Source organism: Ursus maritimus, unplaced genomic scaffold (genome assembly GCF_017311325.1).
Source record: "Ursus maritimus isolate PB19 unplaced genomic scaffold, ASM1731132v1 scaffold_12, whole genome shotgun sequence".
NCBI classification, from domain to species: Eukaryota; Metazoa; Chordata; class Mammalia; order Carnivora; family Ursidae; genus Ursus; species Ursus maritimus.
The window spans coordinates 3440808-3465649 of NW_024423564.1; the positions used below are offsets into that span (position 1 = coordinate 3440808).

General features: G+C 41.7%; 1 protein-coding gene, 2 long non-coding RNA genes and 4 other non-coding genes across 7 annotated transcripts in view; 1 reads left to right on the forward strand and 6 right to left on the reverse strand.

Annotated features, from left to right (window-relative positions):
* Nucleotides 1-723: 723 nt before the first annotated feature.
* Nucleotides 724-5454, reverse strand: LOC103678412. Its single transcript, XR_572675.2, has 2 exons — nt 1880-5454; nt 724-1643 (listed from the first exon to the last, which is right to left on the reverse strand). It is a non-coding gene; the product is annotated as an uncharacterized LOC103678412 (long non-coding RNA).
* On the reverse strand, nt 774-846 carry TRNAK-CUU. Its single transcript has one exon. It is a non-coding gene; the product is annotated as a tRNA-Lys (tRNA).
* Nucleotides 1745-1816, reverse strand: TRNAH-GUG. Its single transcript has one exon. It is a non-coding gene; the product is annotated as a tRNA-His (tRNA).
* TRNAG-UCC lies at nt 2623-2694 on the reverse strand. Its single transcript has one exon. It is a non-coding gene; the product is annotated as a tRNA-Gly (tRNA).
* On the reverse strand, nt 4633-4704 carry TRNAE-CUC. Its single transcript has one exon. It is a non-coding gene; the product is annotated as a tRNA-Glu (tRNA).
* A 12914-nt stretch (nt 5455-18368) lies between the features above and the next one.
* Nucleotides 18369-24842, reverse strand: part of LOC121102018 — a 19364-nt gene continuing 12890 nt past the window's right edge. The window contains exons 3-4 of the long non-coding RNA XR_005834018.1: nt 20183-20304; nt 18369-19727 (exon numbers count right to left, since the gene is read on the reverse strand). This is a non-coding gene — a long non-coding RNA (uncharacterized LOC121102018). The remainder of the gene's footprint in view (nt 19728-20182; nt 20305-24842) is intronic.
* The window catches only part of HJV (hemojuvelin BMP co-receptor), a 4177-nt gene continuing 3336 nt past the window's right edge, over nt 24002-24842 (forward strand). Inside the window, exons 1-2 of the mRNA XM_040626818.1 lie at nt 24002-24334; nt 24726-24822. Of these exons, the coding sequence (XP_040482752.1) occupies nt 24253-24334; nt 24726-24822 (179 nt within the window). The 5' untranslated portion in view covers nt 24002-24252. The remainder of the gene's footprint in view (nt 24335-24725; nt 24823-24842) is intronic.

Consider the following 24842-nt stretch of genomic DNA (forward strand, 5'->3'; position numbering starts at 1 on the left):
TGAGGAGTAAAATGTCCTCGTCACGGTGGAGAAGCCTCTCGACCTGTGCCCAACTTGGCTCCCGCTCGCCTCGAGAAACCCCTGGAGCCAGACCCATTCCAACCCTGAAAGGAGGCTCGGCAGGGACAAATGCAGCGCAAACTGAGCTCGCGCCTGCGCCCCGCCCCGCCCGCGCCTTTCCTCCTCCCCTCTCCGACTCCCTCCCTCGCCTCCCCAGACCCTTTTGCAGGGCACTCTCCTTTTTCCCCGCTTCGGCATCTTAGTAAACGAGCTGTATTTCACAGCCCTTTGCGGCTGATGAACGCTTCAAACCTGAAAAGCAAAAACATTCTCCTTGGCACCTAGAGGAGAACATTTTAACTAGCTAAGAAGGCCTTCAAAAAACCTCCTCCAAAATTTTCCCCCACCAAGCAGAAGAGAAGCAGAGTATTTCCGTCCGTCCGATCCTAAGGCGGCTTCTCCGTGGAGCAGAGGCGCGGTAGGTCGGAGGGGGAGCCCCGCGGGTCCGGACTCGGAGCTGCTCTGGCTCGTGTCACTTTCCTCCCGGGAGAAGCTCCTCCCGCCCCCCAGCGGTAGGTCAGGGACCCGCTGTGTCAAGGACCAAGGTCCCTGGTCGGATTCCTCATATTTGTTCAATTTGTAGCGAATAGAGGAGATTCTGGAAGTTGTTACCCGAGTTTAAAACAACAGTGGCCGCAATGGCTAATTATAAGTTCACAAGTATTGATTGCCAACAGAGGATTTAATAGGAACAGAAGAGAAAAAGAACCGCTCGCCCAACGTGGGGCTCGAACCCACGACCCTGAGATTAAGAGTCTCATGCTCTACCGACTGAGCTAGCCGGGCGCTGTCCTCAAGGCTTTTCCTTTAGGAATATCATTTCTTGAAAGAGACCGGCTGTACGGTCCAGACACACACCAGACTTTAGGATCTAGTATTTTGCAAATACAAAGTAGCTTTTTGCTACCGGGACCGAGGCACTGAGAGAATGGTGGGGACCGCGTGGGGCCCGGCGGGCCTCCCAGAGGACGGAGACTCATGAGTCCTAAAATCTCCATGTTTCCGAAAGTCCGCGCGGACCGGATCATTTTGACAGCCTGGGTTCTGGCATGAGGACTCCTGAGGAGGAGGCGAAAGAGCGCGAGGGAACGGGGCTGAGAGGCGCAAACAGCCGGGGGAGCAGGTGGGGCATGGGGACTTGCTCTCCCGGGACCTTGGTGCTCCAGCCGCTGCTTCCTTCTCTTCCTAAACCCGGACGACCAGGGTGGTGGGTGGAAGTGGGGCTGAGGGACGCGTCACTGGGGGCACGACTTTGTTTTAAAAAATTTTGTGTGGCTAAAGTAAAAGACCATATTTATTACGTGTAAACGTCCAAGCGAGATTTCAAGTCGGATGAGAGAGCCCCAGGCGGTTTCACTCCTCTCTCCCAACTTTCATTTCTCCAACGTCCGGTACAGGCGAGGAGTTCCGGAGTCAGAAGCGAAGGGTTCTCACTTCTGCAGCCTTGGCAGCTCCGAGGCTCCCCATACCGCCCTGAAGTGCGTCCGGGCCAGAGCTGGTTAGGTGGTTTGCTTGAGGCTGGCGAGAGGCGGAAGGAGCTGAACAGAAACAACACCCAATTCATGGACAGCACTTCTGCGAGGCTGCTTGGAATGAAGAGAGAATTAAACTTCTTTCAACCCTTTTAAAAGGCTTAAAGAAAAAAAAAAAAAGACGAAAACAAAGCCACCAGGGAGATATTACATGCCGTGACTCGGATTCGAACCGAGGTTGCTGCGGCCACAACGCAGAGTACTAACCACTATACGATCACGGCGCGCCACCTGCCAGGCGACGTACTGCGTCTTTATTTTATGCCCTTTGAAATAGGAATACGTACCTTGTGCTGTCGTTTCGTTTGCCCGGTTCGAGTGATCTGCCTCAATCAAAATACCAAACAAACGTTTCCACTCTACAACCTCGAAGTGTTGACCCCTGAATCTGGTTCTGAGCTCCTAAATCCCGCGTGCAGGCGTCAACATCGCCCTTCGCCTGGGCAGCGGGCTGCGGCCGGGGACCATACCCGGTCGCCCCTCCTCATGCCACTTCTCTCCCTTCCAATCAAGCCGCCCCGCACAGGGGTGCGAGAGGCCGCCCTGAGGATTTTCCTCTTTACATCTCCAGCTTGTGCGCTGGAATTGACGTTTCTGTCCCCGGAGCGGTGGAACCGGAAGAGAAGTGGAGCTGGTCGAAGGCCCTGCTCTTGGTTTCTTCTTGCTTTCCTCAACGTTCCAAGCGACACAGCGCTCTCCGGGAACTGCGGGCTCTTAGGCTGACTTCCTCATTCTGATTCCTCAGTAAAGCAGAGCCGCATCCGAGAATTAGAAAAACAAATCCGAGTAGCCTCTATTTCAGACACTTCCCTAAAGACCCCACAAGGATAGTTATCATAAACTGGTGCGATAACAGCGGCGGAACCCAGCACAAGGGCTTGCTTGGCTCAGGGTTGCAGCTGCGAAAACCCTAGAGGCTCTTTTTTAGAGACTCCCCTCCCAATTATAGTCTTAAAAAACCTTTTCTTCCACCATGGTTTCCCAAATTGAACTACTTAAAAGTTTCGGGAGAAAAGTGAGAGCCAAAAAGTGCGTTGGCCGGGAATCGAACCCGGGTCAACTGCTTGGAAGGCAGCTATGCTCACCACTATACCACCAACGCCGACACAAGCGGTCTTGGGTCGGTTTCCCTATAAGGAGTAACTCGTCCAATTCTGGTCACATAATTCTCTACCTGATATTCATGTTAAGAGAGATTTCTAACACAAAGTCAAAGGAGGAAGCTCTTTAGGATTTCTCCTGTGGTTACATTAAAAATTCTGTGGCAGTTTCTTATTGATTTACAGGTTTAAAAAGTCAATTCTAGTTTTTTCTATTGTCGTTTGAAGGGGGCGTCTGAAATCCAGTTTTGGGTATAATAACCCCTGAGGGAGTTATTAGGCATTGCAGAGTGTTTTCATTGAGCAAATGCAGTAAGGTAAAATTGCAAATCAAAAGACATACGTATTTTAAAACTTTGGATACATATTGCCAAATTGCTGTGTGGAGAAATAACATCAATTTTCGCTATTAACTTACATCAGTCAATGGGACGTCTCATTCTTTTCATCTTCATGGAAGTGCAGGATAAAGTCTTATCTTATTTTGCATTTATTCTATTACTATTGAGGTTGATAATTTTTCATACTTACCAATTATTTGCATAAGTTTTGAGAATTACTAAGTCATATGCTTTGTCTATTTTTCTATTAATTATTTGCATTATATTAATATTACTGATTTTTACCACTTTGTCATTTGATTCTTAACATTCTTTATGGGATTTTTAGATAAGAAGAAGTTTTCTGTTATGTGTCTAATTCATCAGTTTTATCCTTTATGATTTCTGTCTTTGCTTTTATCTTGGAAAAGTGTTCTACCCAATATTAAGATAACTATCCACTAGTGTATTTTTCTTAGCTTTTTAATTGTTTCAGTTCTTGCATTTAATTAATTCATTTAGTATACGGTATGAGGTAGTAATTCTACTTCCATAAATTTATCCTGAGGAAATACCTAGGATGTATCTACAGAGATGTTCATCAAACTGTTATCTGTAATGCCAAAATTTTAGGGGGAAAAAACTAAAATTCCAGAAATAGGTTAGATTAAATCCACTTTGATGAAAACCCACATGAATTTTTTTTTAATTCTATATGCATTGTACATTGCTGACGGGAGTGTAAATTGGCACGACCTCGGTGGAAGGCATACTGGCAATATCTATCCACAAATGCACATACCTTTTGAACCAGTATTTCAATTCCTGGGCATTTAGTCCACACACATGCAAAATGACGTATCAGCAAGATTTTTTTATGGCAGCATTGTTTGTAATAGCAAAGGATTAGAAATAACCTAAGTGTCCATCAAAAGGCAGTTGGTTCAATTAATTGTGGAATATCATCAATACAATAGAATACTACGTGCCATAAGGAAGAATGAGGAAACTCTTCATGTCTAAACTTCATGTGTAATCTAATATATTTCTAAAATATATTAAGTGAAAAAGGCAAAGTGTAGAAAAAGCATGCATAGCTTGCTATCGTTTGTGCAAGGGGGGAGCATATTTACATATGTAAGTATGTATGCATGTACTTGTGTTTGCATAAAATATTTACATAATTATGGTTATGAAATATAACATTGGTTGCCTTATTAGAGGGAAACTAGGTGGCAGAGGTAAAAATTAGATTTGTCAGTTATATCCTTTGCATATTTGAATCCTAAACCATGTAAATATATTACCTTTTCTAAAACTAAATTAAATGGAAGGAAGATATCATGTTAGTGAAGAGCGTTTATTTCCATTGGCAAATGTTGGAGATATATTAACTTTAAAAATAGCTGGAAATAAAATAGTATGGACAGCATAATTTCAATTCTGTTTTTAAAACTGGACGTCAACAGTTAATAGGCGGTAGAACAGTTTTTACATTGCATATTTCTGCATTTCCTATATTTCAGCTTTGGACGAATGGGAAACTGACTAGGAGAAACAATGTTAATCATTAAAAGGATTCTGTGGAATGGTTTAAAAAAAAAAAAATAAAAAGAACGTTTCCCTGACCGGGAATCGAACCCGGGCCGCGGCGGTGAGAGCGCCGAATCCTAACCACTAGACCACCAGGGAAGTTAAGAACAGCTTTTCCTAGAAAGTATATGGTTCTGAGTATATGTTTCCACTTAACTCTTCCCCTTCTGTATATTATTATAACTGCCTTGGGTTTTGAGATTCCTGAAAACTGGGCCTTCCTCTGGTGGAAACTACTTCGCGTTTCTTTTTTGAAGTTAGAAAACCCGCGAGAGAACGCCGAAGCCTGGCTCCCAGAGCGAAGCGATGATCGTAAACACACGATCACAGCCCCCAACACCAGAGATAAATAACCGGAGAAGAGACAGAGACAGAAAAGCTCTCAGCTTCACATAGTTGCAGTGATTTCCTGAATTGTGATCAGGAGAAAAGTAAAGATCTTCAGCTGGAGTGCTGCCCAATTGACCAGGAACTTTCCCTTAAGAAATATAAAGGTCGTCGTGTGACTAACGCTTGGCGATCCTGGTCCTATTGCAGCTTTTTTTCGTCTGCGAACTTAGACCAAATTCTGTTGGCCAAAACAAATATTACAGACTAGCGAAAGTCACTGGGCCTACCGGTCCTTGGTGGTCAGTACGACCTGAACTTAACTCTCTGGTGGGAGACTAAGAAGGGCAGGGGTTTGGAGCTTTTAAATTTTTTATATGAAGAAAGCAGAGCGGGATTAAGGAGGAAAAAAGAAATGGGGTGCATGCTTCCACTGAAGGAACTTTTAAAACCATACCCATCAATGTATGCAAATTAACTTTTTTTAACGATACGAGAGAAAAGAAAGCAAATGTAACAAAATTTGACAATGAATCTAAGCGAGGGGTAATTGAGTGCTCATTATTTTATTCTTTCAAGTTTTCTATTAAAAAGTTTTAAAAGAAAAAGTTGAGAAAAACAAGACTGCAACAAACAAAAGCCTCCCCTCAGGCTTTTTTTGGTCAGATGACCACAATGTTATTAACTGTCTGCACATGAGTTCAAACAGAAATTTTGAAAAGCAATCCCCCTCCACATTAACATCAGAAAATACTTTTGATAATGAATGAAAAAGTGAATTTAAATATTGAATCACCAATGATGTGTGCGTATCAGCAGGGCCTGACAGAAGAAATGGGTGGTAGGATAAGGGGTGTTTGTGTGGGTTTTGTGTTGTTTTGCTTTGCTTTTAAAGTATCAATGTTAAAATATCGTTTAAGAAAACTATTCATCCTCCCCTCATCCAATCTCCACCTTCCTGTGGGTTTAAATGCCAGAAATTAGTAACTAAATGCTAGATATTTATTTTCACAAAAACCACTAATCCTGTTGTCACATGTCACCATGGAGTCTAACAGAGCCCCCTTCTTTTTACTCCAACTCTGTTCCCACTGAACAGCAACCTGTACCCCAAGGCTGAAAAAAATGACTAACTTTCAGAGCAGCATTTGGGAATTGTACCTGGGGTGGGTAGGGTAGTAGAATTTATTCCTCTATATCAGAGGAACTCAAGCTCCTTATGTCTTGGTCAACAGTCCATTTTCATCCATTATTCTGTCACCTGCTGGTAGTTTTTGGTAACACATGAGAACCTAGGAAAGAGAGTGTGAGCTCTGGGAGCTAGCTACCTTTCTCAACAGGAAAATACCAGGAGAGGCCTCATCATTCAGGACAGGATTAAGCCTCCTCCTCTTCTGGCATCACACACCTAACGGTGGGTGGGGGTGGGGGAGGAGTGCCGTTCATTCACTTCACTCCATGTTCTATTTTCTTTTTTCCTTCTTCCATATGTTTGCAGATCATGTGCCAAACTAGGTATTAGAGTCACAAAAATATACTTAATGAGCTCATAATCAGGGGACACTTGGCTGGCTCAGTCAGAAGAGTATGCAACTCTTGATCTTGGGGTTGTGAGTTTGAGCTCCATATTGGGTGTAGAGATTAATTAAATAAACTTTTTTAAAAAAAGAGCTCACAATCAAATGGAAACCCGAATAAACAAGTGAATAAAAGAAAATGGATCAGGGAATTGAGTAGTTGTATTTTTCCCTGTTCCTCCCGCTAATACAACTAAAAACCTTGGACACTGCACATAAAAAAAAACATAAGAGACTTGATGGGGGTGCCTGGGTGGCTCAGTCGTTAAGCGTCTGCCTTCAGCTCAGGGCGTGATCCCAGGACCCTGGGATCAAACCCCACACTAGGCTCCCTGCTGGGAGCCTGCTTCTTCCTCTCCTACTCCCCCTGCTTGTGTTCCCTCTCTTGCTGGCTGTCTCTCTCTCTGTCGAATAAATAAGTAAAATCTTTGAAAAACAACAACAACAACAACAACATAAGAGACTTGAAAGGCGGAGAAAAGGAGGCAGACCAGCTAGGGGCCTCAGAACCTAAGGAACCACACATTGGTGACTTCCCTGGGTTTTCTTTTTGTCTCATGTATCCCAGATGTGGTGCTGAAGAAGCCAGTGACCTGGAAATGCCAGTGGGGACAGCCAAAGGAAAAAATCAAAACAAAAGCAAGCCTGTTCTTTCTAGCCAAAGGACCAGGAAAGAGGCAGCCTAGCAAACTAGAAAACTTCTAGATAATAACCACTCTACTCCAGCAAACACCACAGAAAGAACTGTGTCTCACTCCTACACAGGCTAGTAAAGGTTGAATGGGGTGCCTAGACTTCCACCTTCACCAGGCCTTTTAGGAGGTGTTCCTTCCCTTCTCTGCTGGATTAGTTCCAGAGGACACATGGTAAAGAGTCAGCACTTTCACCAACATCCAGTGATAACAAAGCCACCCCCATCCCCTACTGTCAGTGGAGGCCATGTGGGGAGGAGTAAAAAGGCCTTCCCACTTCTCCCAGCCAGGCTGGTGTCAGTGGAAGCCTAATGGGCAGCTGAAAAACCCCTGCCCTCACCTAAGCAGTAATGAGAAGCCCCACCCCTCAGGTGTCAGTGGAGGCTGAGTGGGGAAACTGGAAGCCTCCACCTACCTGGCTCTAACAAGACACTCACCCCTACTTCCTCGCCAGAGTAGTATCAGAGAAAGCCAACTAAAACAGAAGGTTTAACTAAGATCCAGAATTCAAAATGTCCAGGTTTTAATAAAAATAGCACTCATCATACCAATAAGAAAGATCTTCAACTGAACGAAAACAGACCACATTTGGATGATAGATGTTAGAATTCTCTGACAAAGATTTTAAAGCAGTTGTCATGAACATGTTTCAACGAGCAATTACAAACATGCTTGAAACAAATGAAAAAATGGGAAGTCCCAGTAGAGAAATTAAGTTTCAGCAAAGAAATAGAAGATATAAAGAAGAATTAAAAAAAAAGAAAAGAACTAAATGGAAATTTTAGAACTAAAAAACACAATAACCAAACCAAACCAAAACAAAACATCTCAGTGGATGGGTTCAACAACAGAATGGAGGAGGCACTGGAAAGAATCCATGAACTAGAAGATAGAACAATAAAAAATACTCAACGTGGACAACAGATAAATAAAATGAAAAAAAAAAAAAAGATCAGAGTCTCAGGGACTTGTGGGATTATGACAATAGATCTATTGTATCATTGGATTTCCAGGAGGAGAAGAAAAAAAGAACAGGGCTGAAAAAAGTACTAAAAGAAATAGTGGCTGGAAACTCCCCAAATTTGGCAGAGGGATAAAACCTATGTATTCAAGAAGCTGAGCAAACCCCAAAGAGGATAAACCCAAACAAATTCATGCCAAGACATATCATAGTCAAACTACTGAAAGCTAAAAACAAAGAAAAAATTGAAAGCAATGAAAAATGATACCTTACTTGTAGGGGAAAAACAATGGCAGCAGATTTCTCATTGGAAACCACAGCGGCCAGAAGAAGGGGCACAAAATTTTTCAAGACCTGAAAGAAAAGACTGTCAACCCAGATTCCCATATCCAGTGAAAATATCCTTCAAGAGTAAAGGGAATACAGGGGCGCCTGGGTGGCTCAGCTGTTAAGCATCTGCCTTCGGCTCAGGTCATATTCCCAGGGTCCAGGGCTGGAGCCCGGCATGGAGCCCCGCGTGGAGCCCCGCGTGGAGCCCCGCATCAGGCTCCCTGCTCTGAGGGAAGCTTGCTTCTCCCTCTCACACTCCCCTTGCTTGTGTTCCCTCTCTCGCTGTCTCTCTCTGTCAAATAAATAAATAAAATCTTTAAAATAATTTTAAAAAAGAGTAAAGGGAATACAATTCAACAACAAAAAGACAAACAACCCAATTTTCAAATGAGCAAATGAATAGAACTTCTCCGAAGAAGATATTCAAAACCACCAGCAAGTACATGAAAAGATGCTCAGTGTCATGGATCATTAGGGAAATGCAAGTCAATACCACAATAAGATACCATTTCACGATCTGGGGGTGGCTACAATTATGGAAAACAACATGTATCGGTGAGGATGAGGAGAAATTAGAACGCTTACACATTGCTGGTGGGAATGTAAAATGTTTCAGCTGCTGTGGAAAACTGTTTGGCAGTTCCTCAAAAAGTTAAACATAGTATATTACCCAGTAATTGCACTCCTAGGTGCATTATACACAAAGGACGGAAAACAGATACTCAGTAGAAACCCTTTACATGCACATTCATAGCAGCATGCTATTCACAGTAGCCAAAGCAGAAACAAGCCAAATGTCAATCAATAAATGCATAGATAAACAACTGTGGTATATAAATACAACGGCATATTGTTTGGACATAAGAAGGAATGAGGTACTGATTCTAGCTGCAATATAGATGAACCTTGAAAACTTTATGCTAAAAGAAAGAAGCCAGACACAAAAGATCACCTATTGTGTGACTCTATTTACATGAAGTATCCAGAAGGCAAATCCATAGAGATAGAGCACACTGGTCATTGCCAGATGTTGGGGAATGACTGAGTAATGGGTACAGACTTTCCCTTTTGGGGTGATGAAAACGTTCTGGAACTTGATAGTGGTGATCGCTGCACAACGTTTTCAATGTATCCTATGCCACTGAATTGTAGACTTGAGAATGATTAAAATCGTGAACTTTATGTTATGTGTATATTACCACAAGAAAAAAAAAGTGAAGGAGAAATCCTAGCAAGATTTTTTGTGGATATAGACAAAATTATTCTAAAAGTTAAATGGAAAGGTAAAGGAACTAGAATGGCTAAAACAAAGTTTGAAAAAGAAGAATTGAGTGGGAAGAATCAGCCTACCCATTTTCAAGACTTAAAAGAATAGTCAAGATGGTGTGGTATTGGCAGAAGGATAAATATACAGATCAATGAAACAGAATAAAGAACCCAGCAACAGACCGACACAAATATGCCCGACTGATTTTTCTTTTTACAAAGGTGCAGAAACGATTAAATGAAGAAAGAATAGCTTTTTCAATATACCTTGCTGAAGAAATTGGACATCCATAGGCAAAAAACAAAACAAAACACCAAAAACAACAAAAAATCTCAACTTTATTTTCATACCTTATGTAAGAACTAACTCAAAGTGGATCACCAACTTAAATGTGAAGTGTAAAACTTTGAGAAAAAAAAATTGCTCTACATGAGCTAGGGCTAGTCAAAGACTTGACACCAGAAGCATGATCCATAAAGAGAAAAACTGATAAATTAGACTTCATCAAAATGAAACACATTTGCTTTTGCTAAAACCCTGTTATGAGGATGAAAAAACAAGCAGCGATTGGAGAAAATACTTGTTAACCACACACACAACAGAGCACCATTACCTAGAATATATAAAGAACTCTCAAACTCAACAGTAAAAAAACCCAATCTGATGAAAAAATGGTCAAAAGACATGAAGGGACATTTCACCAAAGAGGATATACAGAGAGGAAATAAGCACAGGAAGAGATGTTCAACATTATTAGCCATTAGGGTCATACAAATTGAAATCACAATTAGATATCACTACATACCTATCAGAATGGCTAAAATTAAAAAGAAATGACAACATCAAATGTTGGTGAGAATGCAGAGAAACTGGATCACTCATCCATTGCTTTTGGGAGTGTAAAATGGTACAGGCACCCTGGAAAACAGTTTGGCAGTTTATTAAACAAACAAACAAAAAATATCCTAAAGATGCAGTTTTCATATGACCCAGCATTTGCACTCCTGGGCATTTATCCCAGAGAAATAAAAACTAATGTTCACACAAAAACCTATACACAAATGTTTATAGCAGATTTATTAACAATAGCCCAAAGCTTGAAACAAGGCAGATGTCATTCAACAGATGAGTGCTACGTCGACAGCATGGAATACTACTCAGCAATGTAAAGGAACCAACTACTGATACACACATGACTTGGATGAATCTCCAGAGAATTATGCTGAGTGAAAAAAGCCAATCCTAAAAGGCTACACACTATATGATTGTTACATAGCATTCCTAAAATGACAAAATCATGGAAATGGAGAACAGATTCGGTTTTACGAATGTTAAGGTAGGGATGGAGATGGGAGGGGTGTAGGTATGGCAGCATGAGGGATCCTTGTGTTGGAGATGGCCTGTGTCTTGACTGTATCAATGGCGGTATCTTGATTGTAATATCGTACTATAGTTTCCCAGGGGTTACCATGGAATCGAATGGGACAAAGTGCACTTAATTCCACCACAGGGAGTGAAGAAACTCCGGAAACACTGGTGCACATCGGTAGCAAAGCCAGCAGTAGGATTCATAGCTCCTCTCCAAATTGTTGGAGATTCTCTTTTACTTGGAGCTGTAAGATCCATATGAGTTCCTAAGCCCTTTCTGACATCAGATTTTCTCAGATAAAGCCAGAGGGCATCAATCTCAATTCTTCCTACTGCCCACAGAAATTCCTGTCTACATAGACTTTCCTGTCTTCATCATCCCTTCAGACTAGTGGTTCTCAACTTCAGCCACACATGAAATCACACGGGGGGTATTAACAACAAAAAAATCCTGGCGGTTGGGTTCCACCCCCAGAAATTCTGATTTAATTGGTCTGGGGTATAATCTGAACATCAGAATTTTTTAAACCTCTCCAGGTGATTATAACACGCAGCCAAGGTTAAGAGCTGCTGCTTCAGGCTCCGAATGGTACACTTTTCCATTAAGCACTATATTACATTCACCTGGCATCAAACTGTTATTTTTTCATTTGTGTATATTTGTCTCCATGGCAAGGCTGTAATCTCCTAGAAGGCCTTAATTCTATAAAATATTTCTAGCAAATTTCGCATACTTGATCAACGCTTGAATTCTCAACTAGCCAAGAAAGCTCCTTGGCTCTGCACCAGGATGCGAGTTAATTTTGGCTAATTAATACAGTCCAAATCTACGACGGAACAAAGGAAGGAGATAAAATCTAACATCTGGTGAGAATGACAGACATTATTCCTGATACGGCAGTGGCTAAAGTCCAGGCCTAAATAACTGAGAAATCTTTGCCTGATTAACAATAAATGTCCTGGGACAAAAAACCCACAAGGCATCAATCATCAACCCTAACTACTATTTGTCTCTCATGATAAATTCTACCAGTTCGATTTGTTTTAACCACAACATCTAAGTATGCCAAGAGCTCTTCTGAAGACAGAGGAGCCTGTGTATGCTGGAGTCCAGGAACCAATCAAAAACACCCAAAGTCCTTCTGAGGAACAGTCTAGGTGGATATCACCACTGTATAACTAAAAATCCAGCAAGTAGACCCAAAGAGGTAGTAATTCACAGATTGAAAACTCACTCTGTAGTATCTCCTGGGCTCTGATAACTTGCAATAGTCTATATCCAAGAGGCCTAAAATGCCTGACATGGAGGAGATATCCTGCTGAGTAATTTAACAGTATAAATGTCCCCGGTGCCCACTCAGTTTCCAAGTTCTGCTCAAATGAGGGGACAGGAGAAGATCTGTAATTATAAAGACTTGGCACCAAAAGAGATACTTAGAAACATATAATCTGTTGTTTTTTAAATCCATTTAAGCAATGGAACTCTTTTTTCTTAATGAAAGCACGCCCCAAATCCCAAAATGTAAAACAGCTCCAAGCAGAGCTGCTCTGTTTGGACTGGCGTGCAGGAAATCCCTACAGCTCTGGAAGCATGGCTTTGAGATCCGAATTCTACAGGTAAAGGGGTTGAGGGTTAAGTTTGTGTGGTCCTGTCCTTGGGAGGCTCCAGAGAGAAGCCAAGCATATCAAGTAAAAGGAATCAACCATCTCTCTTATGTGAGAGTGCTGGGAAGGTCATGTCCTTGAGCTGCGCGCGTGCGCGCGCGCGCGCACACACACACACACACACACACACACACACCCCAAACCTGTTTCTAAAGCAAGGATGGTCCATAAGGTAAAAACACTTCTACTGAGCCAGTTTAGGTCATGGTAGTGTGAAACCACTCGGGATTGAGAATATCTAGAAGGTTTCCTCAACCAGAGTGGTATCATCTTTGGGGTGGGGGTGGGGCCTTGGAAATATGCAGGGGTACTTTAAAAATTTACACTGACTAGGGATGCAAATAGCACTTAGCAGGAGAGGGGAGACAGAATGCTAACTGTACTGCACTAGGCAGGACAGTTCCACAAAACAAAGAATTGTCCCTCCCATAATGTCAATAGAGCCCCCACTGAGAAACACTGAAGGCAGGGAAGCCTAAAAGATTTGGGTTACTTTACACTCAAGATACACATGACACTTTATCGCAGAGCATAATACACTCCTAAAATTTGTATGGAACCACAAAAGACCCCAACTAGCCAAAGCAATCTTGAAAAAGGAAAGCAAAACTGGAGGCATCATGATTCCAGGCTTCAAGCTCTATTACAAAGCTGTAATCATCAAGACAGCATGGTACTGGCACAAAGACAGACACATAGATCAATGGAACAGAATAGAAAACCCAGAAATGGACCCATAACTCTATGGTCAACTAATCTTTGACAAAGCAGAAAAAAAATATCCAATGGAAAAAAGACAGTCTTTTCAACCAATGGTGTTGGGAAAACTGGAGAGCAATATGCAAAAGAATGAAACTGGACCACTTTCTTATACCATATACAAAAATTAATTCAAAATGGATGAAAGACCTAAATGTGAGACAGAAACCATCAAAATCCTAGAGGAGAACACAGGCAGTAACCTCTTTGACCTCGGCCACAGCAATGTCTTGCTAGACACGTCTCGGGAGGCAAGGGAAACAAAAGCAAAATGAACTATTGGGACTTCATCAAGATAAAGAGCTTCTGCACAGTGAAGGAAACAATCAACAAAACTAAAAGGCAGCCTATGGAATAGGAGAAAATATTTGCAAAAGACATATCTGATAAAGGGTTAGTATCTAAAATCTATAAAGAACTTATCAAACTCAACACCCAAAAAGCAAATAATCCAGGTTAGAAATGGTTAGAAGACATGAATAGACATTTTCCCAAACAAGACATCCAGATGGTGAACAGACACACGAAAAGACACTCAACATCACTCAGCATCATAGAAATCAAAACCATGATGACATACCACCTCACACCTGTCAGAAAGGCTAAAATTAACAACACAGGAAACAATAGATGTTGGCGATGATGCAGAGAAAGGGGAACCCTCTTGCACCACTGGTGCAAATGCAAACTAGTGCAGCCACTCTGGAAAACAGTTTAGAGGTTCCTCAAAAAGTTAAAAATAGAGCTAACCTATGACCCAGCAATTGCACTACTAGACAATTATCCAAAGGATGCAAAAATACTGATTCGAAGGTGCACACGCACCCTGATGCTTATAGCAGCATTATCAACAATAGCCGTATTATAGAAAGAGCCCAAATGTCCACTGACCAATGAATGGATAAAGAAGTTGTGATATATATACATAGTGGAATATTATTCAGCCATCAAAAAGGATGAAATCTTACCATTTGCAATAACATGATTGGAGTTAGAGTGTATTATCCTAAGAGAAATAATCAGTCAGAGAAAGACAAATACCATATGATTTCACTCATATGTGGAATTTAAGAAACAAAACAGATGAACATAGGGGAAGGGGCAAGAAGAGAGAGGGGAAAACCATAAAAGACCCTTAACTGTAGAGAAAAAACTGAAGGTTGCTGGAGGGGAGGTGGGCAGGGGATGGGCTAAAAAAGAAAAAAAGATCCCATGACACACCTTATTATGTGTGTCCATGAATCCTAATCTCTCTCTCTCATTACTTTCACTGCCTCTGTTCTACCCTTACCAGTTACTCACATTCACCGTCGCAATAAGGAGAATAATCCTTTTTTTCAGATGTTAGAAGATCTGTAGCTCCCAGGAGGCCAGGAGCCACTGGTGGCTGGCTCCACAAACATAATCAAGGCCACCGTAAAAAATAATGTCTTTTTAATAGTGTGCCTATTTCTTCACCTGAAGGTAAGGAAACATAAAGCATAAAAATATTTTATGGCAACATGACAGAATTGAGTTTTTATCTGAATAGTTAATAGAGAGTTTTCCCCTCTACAAGACCTCAAGATAGAAATTAATGTAAACCAAATAAACAAAACTAAATCTGTAAATATGTAAGGGCATATATTGTAATGGATAGTCTTTAGCAACTCAAGTATTTTTCAGAACTACTTGATGGCCAGAAAAGAACTACTTCAAAGCCATCGTGAAACACTCTTGACGCGGGAAGAGCAGAATCTGCCTATGGTTCTATCACTGCTTTGAGCTGGATATTGAGAGCCTTACGCAAGCGTCTACCTTGCTCTCACCACTCTCTATAGTAAAGAGGGAGCTTCTTGGCGGTCTGCTGGCCAGGATTCAGGGCTCTCACAGTGAAGAGGAGCCATGTCTATTCCAACCCTCTAGCAGGAGATATATGCACCCTCAAGAAATTGTAGTTAAAATGTCAAGGCACATATTCGAACATTTTTCTGAGGACGGGGCTAATATCTCTCATTAGATTTTCAAAAGGAGTTTGTGGTCCTCCAAAGTAAGATCCATCGATTCATAAACTCTCAATCCCAAATAATTTCACACTGCCAACACCCTAATAAATTCAACTAAAAGAAACCCATCTTCTACTGCATCAGCAGTCTTTGATTTTAGGAGCATTTTACTTTTGGAACTCTCTTCTTAATGCAGGGAAATACAAGCACTGCTTTCTTGACCTTTCCAGGAAATGATAAAAACACCAAATGTGTAGGTAAAGGTGGTACAAAGTAAAGAGTATGTCTTTATGTAGTAGTCCCAAATGAGGAAAATGGTAAAACTCCAAGCGATGAAAAATGAATGCCTTTTTATTTAGCTTAAATTTAAATTCACACTTCCAAAAATATTTGATTTGTTTTTATTTTAACTTTAATTTATCCACCAGTGGTTTAAAGAGACTTGCAAAAAGGTAAGCAACACCTCACATGTAACCAAAACAAATACAACAAACGACAACTAACATAAAAACAGAAAATTCAAAAGCTATAGAAAAGACAAAATATATAACAAAAACCCAAGCTTATCTAAATACCTTAACTGAGCATTATATTTTCCTCTGAACTTCAAAACAGCTAAAAAGAGAAAGAAAATAACAGAGTCGCTGTTATGGAAATCTCACTGCCTCTTAAAAGGAAATATATCAAGCTGCCAAAAAAGGCAAAATTGCTTAAATGGTGAACTTCTCAAGTAGACCCTTCTACCACAACCACTGAATACCTAATGGCCATCGCTGAGTTTGTCCGGAATGAATTTTGAAAAAGTATCTTGTTTCCTTGTTGTTTCTTTCATTTGACACGAAATAAAAGAGGCTATCCAATGATTATCTTCTGCGTTTTCAGCATACTGGTAGAAGTTAGAGGTTTGGTAATATAGTTTAAATGTATTGAAATATATTAGAATTTTGTTTAACTCTTTAGCTATATAAAAGCTGGATGCCAGCCGTCTCCTTACCCTCAGTGATGGGCTCATTCTCTCAGCCAGCACTCTAATTTGAAGATCTAGGGACTGTTTTCTCACGTCTCGCATCGTGTCTAAATCTGTATCTTTTGTTTTTTCCTTTTCTCCATCTAAATTCAGCCACCTGGAAGCCTATAGAAGATGCTATAATGCAGAGTATTGACTTCAGCGGCAGATAAATCTGAACTTGAAGTAGGCGACCTTAGACAAGAGGGTCTCCGAGCACTTCAGCTTCTATAAAATGGGGGTAAAATTTGCCTTTCAGGTTGTGGTAAGGACTAGAAATGCTATCATCAGTTCACTCATAGCATGTGGCCCCAACAGATGTTCAACGATCATTAAGTATTTCTCCTATGATGAGCACCAGGTAGGTGCGTTCTAATGTGTCTCATGACAATTCTCTATACCCATTTCTAAGTCTTCTCATTTATTTTAAAACCCACATAACATCCTCTTGCTGTGCTTCTCCTTATCTCCTTATCTCCTTAACCTTATCTATGCTTTCAAAGGCTGCTCATCTCTCAGCCGGCCGCAGGTGGGATTTTTCATCCCATTACAAACAGTATGCAAATTAGTAGCTGTTATCCCGCTGGTTCCACTACCTTCCCTGGTGCAGCTTCCTTACAGCCCCAGTTCACTGAAGGACCATGCAGTAACTTAAAAGTATTATATAAGTGACCCCAAAGGGGTAAAGGAGATGTGTCTGTAAATGGGATGGGAAAGATCGAGACAAACTGAACCATGCTCTGAATCATCCTGAGTGGTGCAACAAAGAATTAGTGACCATCTTCTAGAAGAGCAGGGAAACTTTTCCTATCACGGGCCGTGGAATTACAGAAAACAGAGTAGCTTAAGGCCTTACAAGGAAAAGACTCATGAAAGAAATGATCTCATTTACTTTAAAAATTAGGCATTGTCAAAACTAGTAATAATCAGTCCCAAGAACAAGATCTGAGCATCAGCAAGTCCTGTAGCTTTACCTTCAGAATATATCCGAGACTGACTACTTCTCATTGTTTCAAGGCTACAGTCAGAGTCCTGCGTGGGGGACTCTACTTCCAACCCTTCGCTTCTCCAAAGTCATGTCTATAGCGCGGTGAGAATTACCTGGTTTTAAAATTTAGATTATGATATTATTATTATGTTTTAATTTATATTTTTTCTTTTCTTTTTTTCTCCTTTCTTGTCTTCTTCTGGATTAATCAAGTTTTTGTCTTGTTTTGCTCTCTTAAGTCCTTTTTCTCCTCTTTTTGTTCAGAAATAATACACTCTATTTTTTTCTATTATTTTGATACCCACCCTTACAACGCATTTAAATATTAATTAAAGCATAAAGCGAATCAATTTTGACACATTCCTCCCAAACAATATGAAAATCTCAAACAGCTTTAATTACAAGTCCCATCCTGTTTTATGTGTTATTATAGTGTTTACTGTCAGAGGCAGTCATTTTTAAAAATACATGACTCGCTTGTTTAGATTCAATCACGTATGTATTTCTTTGTTTACCATTCCTTCTCCCATCTTCATTCATCCTTCTTTGCTCAAAATCATTCTTGCTAGTAAATCTTTCTAACAGTTCCTTTGATGTGGATTTATTGGTGATCTTGTTTTGTTTGACATTTTTTTCTTATTTTTAATTCTGGAATAATATTTAAGCTGAGTATAGAAGTCAAGGTTGGTAATTTTTTTTTAAAGATTTTATTTATTTATTTGACAGAGACAGCCAGCGAGAGAGGGAACACAAGCAGGGGGAGTGGAAGAGGGAGAGCAGGCTCCTAACGGAGGAGCCTGATGTGGGGCTCGATCCCAGAATGCTGGGATCACGCCCTGAGCCGAAGGCAGACGCTTAACGACTGCGCCACCCAGGTGCCCAAGGTTGTTAATTATTATCTCTCAGTTTATCAGACCCACACCACAACTGAGTTTGGAATAAAATACAAACAAGACCACTCTGCAACCACAAAAATGAGCAAACATCCCCTTTTCTGACTCACATGAGTAATTGCTGCTTTTTTGTTGTTTTAACCAATTTCAGTTCTAATCCCTGTTCAATTGCTTTGCCTCCCAATTAGATACCCAATCATTGAAATGTTCCTGCTTCTTGACAATATGCAATCCAAAACTGGCCCTCACTCTGCTAAACTCTAGTTCAGAAGTATCCAAAGCAGGCCCAAATTCTAGAAGAGTCTCCTCAAATAATTCCACTGTGGCATTCTCTCCTCGCTGCAGCAAGCCAAATAAACCCACTTTTTTTTTTTTAAGTGTTAAGTATTCTTTATTTAACATTATACATAAACCATACTAAAATGCCTTTCATTAAGCAAAAGGCAACATTTTAGATGCAGGGAATTTCAATTAAATTGGCATAGTTAAGACCAAAAAGATAAAGTGGACACTGTCAGCTTATCTTCAACCCTTACCTTTAACAGGCTAACGAACACGACGTGAAACACAGCTGAGTCTTGCTGTTCTGAGACACTGCACGGATTTCTTCAGCATTTAAACATATTAATATAACCAGTTATAGAAATCTAAATACAAAACCGGTCTCCTATAAGTTTAGGGGTGGCAGTTACCATCTCTGTGAAAAGCTGCACATTACTAATGAACTCCAATCATAGTTTTAGAGGGGAAAACGGTGACAGCACTTGCGGAACCAGAATTACTCTCAAAGTTCCAAAAGTTCATTTCACCACAAGCCAAACTTATTTCAGTCCGAACTGCCTAAAAGAAACATTCTATCAGCCATTCATGATCTGAATTCTGGTGTATGAGATTAATTTAAATATGATACACAAAAAAAAGTCCTGAGACATTTTTGTTTTTCAATAAATAAGGCAATGGCCAATTATTTCTCCTTAGTAGCTTTTTTGAGATAAGCTATCAAGTCCGCCCTTTCCCCTGTGTTCTTAATGCCAGTGAAGATCATTTTTTGCTCCAGGAATGTACTTCTTGGGATTCTCCAAATACTCCATCAGTGTCTCCTCTCCCCAGGTGATGCCTTTGTTCTTGTTGGCATCCGTGTAAGAAAATCCAGGGGCCTGGGGCGCCTGGGTGGCGCAGTCCTTAAGTGTGTGCCTTCGGCTTAGAGCGTGATCCCTGCGTTCTGGGATCGAGCCCCACATCAGGATTCTCCGCTAGGAGCCTGCTTCTTCCTCTCCCACTCCCCCTGCTTGTGTTCTCTCTCTCTGTCAAAATAAATAAATAAAATCTTAAAAAAAAAAAAGAAAAAGAAAATCATAGGGCCTGACCTGTCTTTCGCCCAAATAAAGCATGGAGGTTTGGCCCAGTCTTGTGATTGCCTCCCTTCTCCACGGTATGGCACTAGGCACACTTCCGAACAAAAACCTTCTTGCTCTTTCAACATCACCCATTTTTTAATTGCTCTTTCGTCGTGTGCGAAACGAAGGCGCCTGCTCGCAAGCCAGACGTCCCGCTCTCTCTAAACCCAACTTTTTTGACTACAGATTTGTTCCGGGTGGTGTTTGGTCAATAGGCTTTGACAAGGATGATGGTCAAATACACACACACACACACACACACACACACACACACACTCAAAGAGCTCACAGATAATTTCTGACTTTAATTTCGTTATGGAAAATTTCAAACATTTACAAAAAGAGGCTAGGGTAATGAATACCTGAGATTCTGTCACCCAGTTTGAACAATTTTCAACTCATGGTTCAATCTTCATCACTTCTTCCCGACCTATAAGCATTCCAGCTATCACATCATGTCATCTGCAGATATTTCAAGATGCATCTATAAAAGAGAAGTGCTTGCTTTTTAAAAAGTACCACTTATCACACTGACAACTTTATAAATCATTAAGTATTCATGAACTGTTCGTTCACATTCAAATTTCCCCAGCTGTCTCATAATTTTTGTTTGTTTTCTTGGATTAGAATCCAACAAAATCCATACTCTGCAGCTGTTTGATGTCTCTTGAGTCTCTATTAATGAATAAGTTCCCTCCATTTTCTTCTTCTTCAATTAGTTGAAAAGCCCCAGTCGTTTTGTCCTTAGAGTATTCCCACAATCCAGATTTGCGCCTCTGAGGTGGCATTTGATGTCTCCTGTATTTCCTGTAAATTAGTAGTTAGCTCTGCACTAAGTCAGACTCAGACTGAAAGGGCTTTTCTGCAGGCCTCCTTCAATAGGTGCAATTTGTAATCCACCTGTGATCAGGGGGACACAACGTCTGTCTCTCATTTCATGACGGATAACAGCCGTTATTGATCGTTGCCTAGACACATCAATTCATTAGGAGTTATAAATGTTGATTTTCTAATTATGCCATTTCTTCTTCATTTATCTGCTGGAAAACTTCTATAAATTTCCTCCTCATCTTGAATTCCCACAGGAAAAACAGGATAAATGCTTGATTCTTTCCAATTACTAGCAGCTTTCAAAATAATGTGTTGATCCCCTAGCATTCTTCAATAATGAGTTTGTATTTTTAAGTATTGTTGGAAACTCATAGATTTAAACATAGTTGATACAAATATGATAGTTGAACATGTCAAATATGCAAATAATATCCATTTTGACCCTTAAATTGTCTCATCTTTGGCCAGTGTGAACTGTTCTAGTTGCTTCTGAGTCCTTTTGATACAATCCTAATAGTTTTTGAAGGCTTCCTTGCTTATCTTGGACAATTCCTGACCTATGCCTGAAATCAGCCATTTCTCTAAGGAGCTCCTTTCAGTGGGAAATGGGTGTTTAGAAAGCCCAGTTTGGATGTAGTGGTGTCACTGCTACTGTGTTATTGTTTCCAGGCCTTTTCAGAATAAAGCCAGGAAATGTTTTAGGATAAAATATGCCTCTAGCTCACAGTTATATTTCCAATTTAAGTCAGAATTACAGAGTTTTTATTTAACTTCATCGATCATAAATCTGTATCTCTTTATTCTACACCAAAAATCCTGGTTCACAAAGACACTAGCGTTAATATTTATTTGTTTTATTCTGTAATACACCCATGATAGGTGCACAATAACAATACCACCATTACCACCAACAATATGACTACTTGAAAGTATTTTTGCATTTCTTTTTGTCCTTAGAGTATATCCCACTTGGGATGTCATAGTTAAATTACTGTGTTTTAAAGTCACTTGAATAGTTTGGTTGGCCTTTTATATTTTTGTGATAAAATCCTTGTGCTATGGACTCATGTCGTTGAGAGAAATCTAAATTTTTCAGAAACATATGCATAATAAAGAGAAGAGTACTATGTAGACCTCTAGATTCTGAATTAAATGCAAAGCCAATTAATCAAACGCCTTAGTGATACTATTTGGAATCAGCCTTTGTATTCACTTCGCTTGGCAAGTATAAGAGATGATGATCCCAGATGCCTATGGCTGCAAAAATATGACATGGCTAAATTGTTCGGCTGCAAGATCTTAAAAGGTCACAAGATTATGTTACTCCACAAAAGTATCTTTCTGAATTTCTTTTTTTCTCAGTTTATTTCTCCAAGTCCCCCTCCCTTGTGGATTAGTAACCTTCAAAAAACTCTATCTCTAGTCCTCCTCCACTTCTTTGCTTCTGCTAGCCTCCTCCTCTAACAACTCAGAAGCTTATATTTCGTGTGTGAGTTGGTGAGAGGGAAGGAAGAGGAATTGCTGTATAAACTAAGGGAATGAAATGGAGGAGGTAGGGGGATAGACAGCTGCAAGGATCCGGGCTGGAGGACTGAAACAAACCCTTGTCCTAAGCAACTCAGAGCTCAGATTTCTTCTCTGGACAGCTGGCTTTTCTAGTCCTTCTGAAATAGTCTGCAAAGATGGGGGAGGGGCTGTGAACTACCTCTGCTATGGACCTTATTTGAAGTCAGCTACCTCCTAGATGTGCTCAAGAGAAACTAAATGCAATATTCAATATAGCAGGGGTGAGGGTGGTGAAAGAAAGCTATGTGATTACCCACTGTAGTTTTTAAAGGTTGGAAGCTCATTACTGAGAATGCTGGAGGGCTGCCTGGAGTAGGCAGTGACTAGAGTCACATAACCTGGAAGTGGATATCTGACTTGCCTATGATATTTCTGCCCCCCCTTCCCCACTTGGCACCCTATACTCCATATTCTTTCTAATCCTCTTACCCTCCCCACTCCCCCCACCCACACCCTACCCTTCCAGTACTCTGGCCAGCCATTTACTCCCCCTTCCCCCCACACCAAACCTTCTCTGGTTGCCTGACCTCAGTGAGATTGCAGCCGGTGTGGGGACCTGGGGGAGACATGGAGAAAGAGACGGGGGATCCACTGGCTGGAGCTGACCGACAGAGTAGGCAGTCATGGCTGGAGAATTGGATATCAGAGTAATGTTTGACCTCTGGAAACAGTAAGTCAAAATGAAATTGCAATTCCTTTAATAAGCTTTTGGAATGAAGTTAGACTTTCAGAAAATTACAACACCTACTTGAATGTCTCTGGTCCAAAAGCTAGGATCTCTTTCATACGCAGGTGCCCCATCTCCGTTTCTCCTGTCTTACTTCTCTCTGGCTGCCGGCCACCGGCCTCTTGAAGTTTAATCCTCCATCTCTCCTCTGGCCGCTTTAGCTCTCTCCTTACCCTGTTGCCTCAAACTTCTGATGCAGTATTAGGAGTTTCCCATATCCCCTATTCTGTGGTTTTCTCACCAAGGCCAAAGTTCGCCTTAGATGCTTAGTCACTGGTTCCCTTCTACCCTGCCCCTGGTCAGCAGTGCCCTTCACATTGGGCTTCCAACGGTGGGGGCTACTCCTCGTTGTAAATTGTTTATCCCCACACTCTAGTGTCGCCACCCTAATCTCCCTCCTGCATGACTCAAACCCCACTCATATCCTTACCTCAAGAAAAGGGAGTTTGGCAGGAGGGACTTAGCTCCTCCCCAAGGCCTATCCTAATCAAAAGACTGAGAACTTCCGAATTTGCAAATGGAAGATGAAAAGAGTGGTTCTTCAGTCAGTTTCGGAAAAAAGAAATACAAGAACTTTAGACCCGGCACAAACAAATACTGATTGACAGGCTTGGTTAGCATTGCATTATTCCGTGAGAGAGGGAGATGATAATCCCAGCTCTCCGTCCCTCTTCATCTGAATACTCATATTCTAGAGAGGCAGTGGGTATTCCACCCTCACTCCTTCTGGCTAAAAATTCACAAAGGAGACACAAAGGAGAAAGAGAAATGAATGACCCCTGGAGGGTGTCCCCTCTGGATGGGGAGGGGCAAATAAGAGGTATGTTTCTGAAGTATTTTCAGATCCGAATTCTATTGAGGAACCCACTGAGATGATTGGGGTCTGACCCATCGCCACGACCCCTCCTTTTCTGACATTTCTGCTGTTTGGTAGCTCAGGATGGGGCAATACAGTGGACTCTGCTCCCCCCCCGCCCCGCCTGGTGTAGTCAACTTTCCTTCCACCCCCACCTCCGGGTATTGCATAAGGGCCCAGAAAATGGCCACAAGAGCAGAGCACAGGGGCTCAACAGCCACACTTACAGTTTGGGGAGCCTTATTCTCCCCAAGCTCCTGACCGCTCATCCTTTTCCTGATTTTCCTAGATTCTCTTCACATCATCCTGAATGATCTTCAACTCTTCTCTCTCCCCGTGCCCAGCTGACTTTCTTTTTTCAGTCCCTTACAGGAGGTCCGGTCAAAATTCACTAGGTAGGAGGGTCATCAGCTGGAAAGAGCCGGAGCCTGGGGGGACCTGGCCGGATAGGTATGGGGGATCCAGGCCGGCCCCCCCATAGCAGCCCCCCAGCTCTAAGCACTCTCACCCTCCTGCTGCTCCTCTGTGGACATGGTAAGGAAGGGCTAGGGAAGGGCTGGGGAACCTAGAGGGTCCTCTGCTGTGCAAGGGTGGTCAAGTGAGCATGTGTGAGGAGAAGGGCTGGGTGCTGGGGAGTGCCAGTCACTCGCCTGACTCCCAAACAGATAAGTTTTATTTCCCATTCGCCTTGGGGAAGGGCACTGGAAAAGCGCTTGATCCACAGGGAGACGAGATCTAGCGGCCTTACACACTTTTAGCCAGACCGAGTGAACACAGAACTAGGGAGCTGGGGGCTGGGGACCAGGGACAGGACTGGAACTCGGGATCAGCTGGGTTTTAGGAGCCCCTGAAATCCCCTCCGTCAGATTTAGGAGAGTTAAGCGGGTTCCAGGCGCCATCTCACATCCTTTCCCTTTGTCCTCAGCTCATTCTCAATGCAAGATCCTCCGCTGCAATGCTGAGTACGTGTCGTCCACCCTGAGCCTGAGAGCGGGGGCTTCGCCGGGAGCGCTTCGAGGCGGAGCAGCGGGAGCAGCAGGAG